Genomic DNA, 9073 nt, shown 5'->3' with positions numbered 1-9073 from the left:
GGCACGGCTGAAATAAAGTTTCAGTCCAAAATGTACCTTACTAATAAAACATTAAAGGAGTGTTATATAGCATGTGAAGTTGTGCACCTGGTGTTCTCTAGTTCAAATCCTTGGCATCAAATGATTCATTTGGGATGCCAACTTATTATTTATCTGTGTTTAATTGTTTGAGAATACAAAGTTATTATTGGCAGAAATTTTATGATTATCTCAAAGGTTACAGTTATGTTGGAACACCTTAATGTTCTATTGCAAATGAATCTAACATACTATGTGTTCGATATTGTGTTTTAATGCATTAAATGTAGAACAAGGTGTATAATACATGAAATACAAAATGAATTAGAATTGTCTATTCTTTTATTTTTAAGTTCTTGCTGTTATTTCATCAGACTGTGTCTGCCTTTTTCTGGCTTCGAGGACTGATGATCTGGGTGCAAAGTCAAATTGAACAAGAAATATCTTTAAAAATGATGGTCGGCGAATTGTAATAAGGAAAGAAGTTTATGAATTTTTCATATAACATTCATCTTTCATCTAACATTCATCTTTCATCTACCATTTTTCAAATTGCAAAACAAAACACCGCACTTTAACAATTTAAATATTTCTCTTTTAATTTTTCGCAAAGGTTTCGTAGGGTTGCAATTTTGTTTCGTTTATCCTTAGACGAATAATAACAGCAGTAGTTTGATGAAGATTCATGAAGCGGTTCATGAGAAGAGGTCATTAAACGTGTTTATATTTTTAGCTAAATTGGTCCCTATCCCCATTTGTAACTAAATAGCAGGAGACCTTACGATATTGTTACACATCGAGTTTGATAAAAACCCATTACATTTTAATGGTTAATGCGAAGAAAGGCATACATGTATCTACTTTTAGCTATAGTGGTCCAAGTTCCTATATAAATAAATTTGGAAGAGGACCTTATAATGATGCTCCAGACCACTTATGACAAAGATCCACCAAACTGTTCATGAGACGCTGTATAAAGGCAGGTATATTTCTAGTTTTAGCTCTAGCAGCCCCTAAAAGGGGTCATATGTCCCAGCTGAACAAAGTTGGCTGCGGGCCTAATAAAGATGCTACAAATCAAGTTTGATTAGAATACATGAGAAAAAATCAATTAAAGGATTTTTTATTTATTATTTTTATTTATTTCTAAAATAGGCCAACTGATCCTACTTTAACAAATAGCATATTCGCTATTCATGAATCTTTGGACAATGACGTCACACCTATAAAAAAGTGAAGGTCAAGCAAAACATACAATTGTGATTATTTCAATATTTCTGTTTCATAAGCAAAGTTTGACCGTAGTCATATCACATAGATAAACTGAATGCAGCGTACCTTCATTTCAGTGTAATGAGATACAGTCATTATATAGCATATATATAATAAAACAGATTTCAACTGAGTTCAATATTTGCATACCATACTAAAGAAAAATATTCATATATAATAAATCAGTTAAAAAATTTATAACAAATATATCATAGCAAACAAGTACTCATTTTAATATGCAATCTGAATAAGTCACAAAAGCAAGAAACCTTTTCATATACAGACGACAATTGTAACAAGGAAAATCTTTTAAAAAGCACTTCTCTACATAAAAGACTCTTATCACACCCTTATTCATGTGATACGCAGACCGTATTCAGCTCTTTCTTTAATTTGATATATGTTGGTATTTGAACAGGTTTTTATCATATTTATTAAAGTCATTTATCATTTTGAGATATATCAATATTCTTGCTAAATATACTGAGCCAAAGTTAGCTTTAAAACTGTGAACAGCGTCGTTTAGGATAAACGCTTTATCTACAGTTCACTCAGCGTAGCACAATCAACAGAGTGAAAGAAATTGACACTCTCGTCCAATCAGGCAGAGTGTTGCATAAATCTTCCATTTTGATAATTTATCTATAATGCGTTATCAAGTAGTTTGATTTGCAAACTGAAGTCACGTGGCATAGGTAACGAAAACGAATTTAGACAGCGTCGCCGAAAAACAGTCTCACATCTACAGCATTTACTTGGCTAATTCTTAGCATTGTATTTCAGTTGACCAATGCCAAGGTTGGTCTCCATTCTCTAGTTTTGCTGTTTAAATTTGAAAAAGTTGTTACCTACGTGATTTACTTTGACGCCATACCATCCGTAAATGTAAATGTTACCTGTCAGTGACGTCACGAAACTGATACGAAATTTATAGTTTATATTAAAGATATTGACGTATGTACCATTTCGTAGGTTGATGATGATTTTCATGGGATTTACTAATTATGCTACTTTTGTTTAAGGGTTACCTTACTGTATTTGGTTCGGCTAAATGCGTTATGTTAGTAATCATTTAACATTTTGTCCAAATTTCGTTCAAATCCGACAAAATTTGGTACAGATAAAAACAGAAACACAGGTGTTGAGTTAGAAAAGTTGTCGAGTATATGTTGTATTAATTTCTACTGATTTAGAAAATCACCACTCTCGCCCAAAACTCCTTTACAAAACCGCCTAACCCTTACCATACTGGACACGATTGATTCTGCCTTTGTGACCAGTGTAGGTCATGGTCAGCCTGCACATCCGTGCCTTCTGATCATGATCTGCACTGTTCGCTATTCAGCCAGCAGGGGTCACGCTGTCGATCGCCACTTGAGCCATTTGCGACAAAAAATTAAATGTGGCTCCAAAATTTTCTAAGTGGCGAAAATGGCCCGAAGCTACGTCTGTCTACAAAACTACGATTATTGCCAGTTTTAGGAACCAAAAGGTGTGAAAAATCGATAATCTGTGTAGACAAACAACATCTGTTATTGAAAGGGAGGAAGCCAATTTACATAACTTTTATTTGACCAGGCAGTTAATTGGCGATAATTAGATTATAACCATCATTTTGTGCACTTGATACCTTTTTATGAACAATCGGCCGTTAGACAATCTGTAGTAAATTTTCTTATCATGTTAGTTGCCGAGGGTAAGTTTGGGCAAAAACAAATAAAAATGCTTTAGATAAGCAGAAATTGTAAGTATTGAACAGATATGATGATAGAAAGGCAATAAAACATAGGTATTTTATCAAAAATTTAATTCTAATTTACGTTTTCCGTATTTGTCACCCATTTTCGCGACCTTAATTTTTGGAAATTTCTGTCATTTCTGACGAGATTTTTTAGTGCAGTCTTAAATAAAAAGCCAATAAAGAGTCTACATTTAAGAAAAATATAAAAACTGTTGCAAAAGGAGCTCATATTTTAAAGTATTTTTCGAGAATAAAACATGAGAAGGCATCGAACCCCACCCACTTATAGGCAATATGCAAAATAAGACACTGCTTAAACAAAATTTCTTCTTTTTTGACATCTTTATTTTAAATATCATGTTCAGAATTTTTTTTATTAAAGAGAATTCCTATAGTTTTTTTTCTTTCATAGAATTTTTTTAAATTCACATATATGATAGGAAAATTTGTGCTGAAAACAATGAACAAATAAAAACAATAGGTCACCAGGCTTGTTTTTGTGAAAAATTGTTTTGAACACACCCACTGTTGCTGAAACTGCTAGCGATTTTTCTACATTTTCATAATTTTCTGCTTTTTTATAAATACCAACCAAAATATATATCAAGACAGCACAATAAAGTTTTTTCTTTTTACAGATTTTATCATATACTTATTTGATATCATAGTCATATTTGTAATACTCTATCCTTACATTAATGGGTACAAATGAAAAAAATATTGTTTCATATTTACTTTTGTGAACTTTTTTCAGTGAAAAATACGCATAGTGAAGAATATTTTTTTTAAATTTTGAAAAAATTCTTTCATAGAATTTTTTCCTATTTTTGTTGTGTATAGATAATTGTATTGTGAGCATAAAAATGGCTAAAAATGTATGGGTCACCGGGCTAAATTTTATGTTAAGACCGCTAGAATACAACACCTGTTCGGACGGAAAATGGCGCGTATCTGGCCAAATTGATTACATGTATGTCTGCTAGAAGTTAAAAAAAAGTTTTAAAAATTCTTAATTCTTTCTATAATTGAATTCTAAATAATCTGAAAGGTGATATTGTCTTATTAGTACTAAGTCAATAATCTTACATTATATGAACAACACTGATGCGATTTGAAAACACAACCACAAAAATAGCAAGATACCTGTCATGCATGATACTTGTCAATACAACATAAACCAGTATCAACATTTGATTACTGATAAAACTTATCAAAAATGTTATTTCATTCAAGATTCCTCATATTTAAGACTGTCTGTAACATGTTTCAACAAATGTTGACTTCAGTTCAGTTTTCCATAGAAAGTGTCGGCTGCGCAGAAAGATGCGCATAAAAAACTATCGGAATTCCCTTTAAATGGCAGATATTTATAATAATGATAATTTTAGATGTTAACAAAAATTGATTTCTAAATAGCTTTTTAAAGGGTTACTAAGAAATATGTTATAACTAAATTAATTTCTTGAGTGGTATGAGTACTTTGGTACATAAAATGTAGTCCTACAAGAACGTCAATGCTATGCGCTTCCCCGTTGTTGGCCTCATAATTTCATCTTTGGAAAAAGCAGTGGCTCAGAGAAAAAAATTCCCAGTGTGACCCCTGCAGCCAGTATCGTTTTGCTAAGCTACCCTTTTAACAGTTAATGGTACTGTCCAAACTGGAAGATGGACAAGTTCATTATAGAAATTTAGCTAGGTAAGGGTTAGAGTTCTGTCATATTATAGCTACTTGTTGGCGTCTTGTATACTGCACCAATGTTTTCAGCAGCTGACTGGTCTTCAACCAGTTCTTCATGACTCAGCAGAACGTGTCGGTCTACATTTTGTTTTCTGCCCACGGTAAATGTGGACGAGCGACCTCTTAAAGTATATCTGTTATCACTAAAACCGAGCGAATCCGGTCCTTTGAACGCTTGAGGTGACAATTCCAGCTCATCAGGAGCACTGACAGTATTCCTTCTTAACGTGGAATTGGCAAATTGTTCTTCCGGCGGAAGTGTGTTGCTACGCATGACGACCTGATTAGATGAAAACTGCGTTTGTGGTGCGTCACTCGTGAAAGGGTCGTAAAACTGGATAGAATTCTCCGAGAAACCTGAGGACTTCCTCATTTCTGTGTTAGTTGGCGGTGCCAACTGAAAATCGGCGAAATTTTCATTGATTATTGTGTTATTGTAAGTTGCCATTGACCAAATATCTGTCTTCTTGCGTTCTAGTTGTATCTTTGCTCTCCTGAAACAGAATTTTAAGATACTTCTTACTTTGTGCTTCCTGGTGATATGAAGATTTCTATCATTAAAATCCTAACATTGAGCAATCTCTTGCAAAATGAATAAGTTGGGAAATATAGACACCGTATGATGTCGCTCGACGGACATCTTCGTCAAGATGGGGAAAGTTGACAGTTTCAAAATTGAAATCGTCTCTTTTATGATATACTTTTGTTTCTAAATTACTATTCACAATTATTAAATTTAAGTCCAAAAATGACGCTTTTAAATCTGAGGAATTAGCTTTGTTAAGCTGTAACTCTTTTGTATAAATGTGTCTTCTGGCAACAGCCGTAGTGTAACAGTTTTTTTTAATATGTATGAAAAAATGTACATTGCTATCTGTTTCAGAAAAGTTTGATGTTCATATTTGTCCCTTTAAACCCGTGAGAAAACCAGCATAGTGCGTTTACGACCAGCATGGATCCAGACCAGCCTGCGCATCCGCGCAGTCTGGTCAGGATCCATGCTGTTCGCTAACGGTTTCTCTAACTGCAATAGGCTTTGAAAGCGAACAGCATGGATCCTCTGGTCTGGATCCATGCTGGTCACAAACGCACTATGTTGGTTTTCCCAAGGCGCCGCTCAGATATGTTTTTGAAACATGACATGATACGTTACCATTTATGACGTAGACGGAAGAAACATAACGCTGACATCAACAGAACCAATAATACTACGCCAGCTGACACACAGGATACAACTACTGAAACAGACAAAAGATGGATCTATTTTTTCAAGTATTATTAACATTTTTTTTTAAATAAAAAAAAATTCCTTTGTAGCAACACACCACCCAACAAATAGCATACTTTACATAATCAGGGGCCGTCATATGATTTTGAGTAGAAAGATAGAACTTGTCAGAGAGTTCCAGAGGTATACAGACAGACGTGCGTAAACAATTGACGATATTTGACACTAAACTGCCATTCTGTTGGGTATTTTTTCAAATATATTACACGGACGATCCCATCGTACTAACTTATAACTGTATTATAAGTACTACATATTGTTTTGCGGTCAAATGCATTTTTGAGTTGTATCGTCTTTATATTTGATTAATAACAACTTCAATTACTGAAAGATAAATACCAACTGTTGTTGTACAGTTATCACACAATCTATGTATTTCTACGCCAGAGTCAACACTGGTACCGGTAATGACAGACGAGTTGGAAGTCGTGTTGGCTAAAAAATAAAGATCCAAAGCTGTTGGCAGTAAAGATATACTGTATTTCACTTTAGAAATGTAAACACATTAAAAAACTTTTTTTTCTGTATAAATAACATCCCATCTGGAAAAACTGCGTGAAGTGCATGTACTATATGCCCTTGTTTAAGTTTCAAATATTGGGGTCCCCCGTGGTCGAGTGTTTAAGGTCGCTGACTGCAATCACTGCATATGAGGCAGCCATCTAGCTAGCTTACGGAAGGTCTTGGTTCTACCCGAGACTTATAATTGTGTCGGTGTGCTGTTAAACCCAACAAAAAAGCTGCTTTAAGGCATAAGGACTGTTTTCAAATTTGTATCACTTTATATACTTTCTTTAAAAAGACTTTACATGTTGGGATGCCTATTTTGGCTAAAGCAATATCTTATTCTAAATATGCACTGTGCACACTTACCGAATAAAACTTGACTTGAATTATCTGAAAAATCACTTGCTGTCGTTGTTTCCATGTTGATGGTTGTAGTTCTTAAAATTGTAGATGTGCTATCAGTATTCTGTTGCGAACTTCTGTAAAATGTAACATCCGTAACAATATCATGACTGGTGCTGGTAGACGAAACACCTGTTGTGTGATTTGTAGTGGTTGTTCCTTTTATGGTTACATCTGTTACTATAACTGGTTCTGTCTTGGTGTCCGTTACTTCTGTAATGAATCCAGTCACTGTAGTCACTGTAGTGTCCGTAAAGGTTGAAGTTTCTTGTGATGTATAATTTACGTTACCAGTTTCTAGAGTTGTCACTTCAGTCGTGTCTGTACTTTCTATCGATGCTGAGTTATATACAGTCGACATTTTGTATCTGTTTGATGTTACTTAGTTGCTTCTAACTGTTTTATATTGCATACATGTTTTGCTTATTTTCTCTTCACTTTATACGTTTCACAAACTGAGGAAATAGAAAAAAACAACACTTTTTGCTCCATTACAACGTGTTATTAATTCCTCGTTAATCTTACATGTACATTTAAATCCAAATTAAACATGACTGTACTCCTCACATGTCACCATAGCACAGACAATCCAAGCTAATTGGCCGTCTATACTTTTGCTTAAATATTAAATAAATGTCGAATAGTTATTTTAAAAAATATCTTTTTTATAATTAAAGTAACGAGAAAAACAAAATCACTTTTCTACGCATAAAAAATATAATTCTTCACTGAATCAGTGATGAATAGATCTACATCCGCAATGTGCGGAAGGATGTCTATTTATCTTATGCTAGAGTTGTTTTCATACAAATTTCAAGTGTTTCAAGTACCACCATTGACAAGATGACAGAAACTGTTAAATATTGCATGCAGGAGTAAAGATAGAATTTTATATGACTGAAGTCAAGTACAGTGCGCCTTATATACATTGCGCACTTCTGCACTTTGTCGATAAGGCATGTATAAGGCATATGAGGAACGTAAGGGTAAGTTCTCTATGAGAGTTAATTCAAAAGTTGATCGTAAAACACCGGACATTTCCGCAACTCCAGTAGAATATACTACTGCGTAACATAAAGGCCAAATAGTCGCAGCTTGTCGGCCTTTTCCGTCAGCCGCCGGTATACTTTATCTTCCTTAACGAACATGCTGCTATATATAGGACAGATCATGATTTAATATGTCTATTGATTAAAACGAGAAGTCGTTTGCTCACGTGAACGAACGAGGTAATTAGTTGATATGTAATAGAAAGAGCATTGAAACTCGAGGGTAAACGATTTGTACGAGGGGGGCGTAGCCCCCGAGTATAAATCGTTTACACGAGAGTTTTAATGTTCTTTCTGTTTTGTATCATAACCATCCATATATGGTAGTTGTAGGCGTTCCACGTTGCCATATACAGCAGTTCAGCGAGTACTTAAAATCCTTGCTTTACAAATCTGTAAAGCCCAGGTAAAACAAGCAAATTCGATGAATTGGAATCCCCCGCCGAAAGGGTCAGAGTTGAGGAACGGCAAAAAAATATATCCAGCAAAAAGTTAAGAATGTTACCAAGAAGCAAATAATTTCATTAGTCAAAATCAAATTAAAAGAAAATGAATGGTTTGTTTGGGTGGGGGGTGGGGTGAGGATACAACAGTTTACATGTTGATTATAAATATTGATAGAAAACGACAAATGAAAAAAAAAAAAAAAAAAAAAAATTGGGGGGGGGGGGGGGGGGGGGGGGTGAGGGGGACGGGGGTGACCAAGGTAAGGTGGTGACCAGGTGTAGGTACACAACATCACATGTTTATAATAAATGTTCATGGAAAAGAATGAAAGAAGGTTAATGAAATTCTTCCAATTGGTTGGTTTGTTATGTACAGATCTGTGGATTTTTAAACAATTAAAGGGCAATAACTATATGGGAAATTGACCAATCGAAAAAAAAACTTGAAGGGCATCGTCGCAGTATCTTGGTTCATGTCTATTTCAAGTTTGATGAAATTCTACCTGCTAGTTACTGAGAAATGGCTGCAGACGGACATTTTTCATTAAATCAAGGGCAATAACTCTGAGGGAAATTGACCTATCAAAAAAAAAACTTGACGGGCATCAGCGC

The 9073-nt window shown here is 34.5% G+C and overlaps 1 protein-coding gene across 4 annotated transcripts; it reads right to left on the bottom strand.

The window, feature by feature from the left end:
* Window positions 1–274: 274 nt before the first annotated feature.
* On the bottom strand, window positions 275–7750 carry LOC123527579 (uncharacterized). 4 transcript variants are annotated; one of them, XM_045307143.2, is made up of 4 exons: window positions 6931–7749; window positions 6397–6492; window positions 5923–6007; window positions 275–5263 (listed from the first exon to the last, which is right to left on the bottom strand). In XM_045307143.2, the coding sequence occupies exons 1-4, from the start codon at window positions 7325–7327 to the stop codon at window positions 4735–4737; spliced, it is 1107 nt and encodes a 368-aa protein (XP_045163078.2). In that variant the 5' UTR covers window positions 7328–7749; the 3' UTR covers window positions 275–4734. The 4 variants fall into 4 exon arrangements, with proteins under 4 accessions (XP_045163078.2, XP_045163079.2, XP_045163080.2 ...); XM_045307144.2 differs by having other exon boundaries at window positions 5923–6004; XM_045307145.2 differs by lacking the exon at window positions 6397–6492 and having other exon boundaries at window positions 6931–7750.
* Between the last annotated feature and the right edge of the window lie 1323 nt (window positions 7751–9073).

The sequence above is a fragment of the Mercenaria mercenaria genome, chromosome 14 (assembly GCF_021730395.1).
Source record: "Mercenaria mercenaria strain notata chromosome 14, MADL_Memer_1, whole genome shotgun sequence".
In the NCBI taxonomy this organism is placed as follows: Eukaryota; Metazoa; Mollusca; class Bivalvia; order Venerida; family Veneridae; genus Mercenaria; species Mercenaria mercenaria.
The sequence above is the reverse complement of the archived record's forward strand: the minus strand, read 5'-3'. Positions and strand labels throughout refer to the sequence as shown.

What these genes read in the sequence shown, in the direction of transcription:
- LOC123527579 (XM_045307143.2), bottom strand. Translation starts at nt 7,327, where the DNA reads ATGTCGACTGTATATAACTCAGCATCGATAGAAAGTACAGACACGACT. An exon ending in TAACTGTACAACAACAGTTG is followed by an intron (nt 6,008 to 6,396) that starts GTATTTATCTTT and finishes TGTCTGTTTCAG; the next exon opens with TAGTTGTATCCTGTGTGTCA. An exon ending in TTCCGTCTACGTCATAAATG is followed by an intron (nt 5,264 to 5,922) that starts GTAACGTATCAT and finishes ATTCTGTTTCAG; the next exon opens with GAGAGCAAAGATACAACTAG.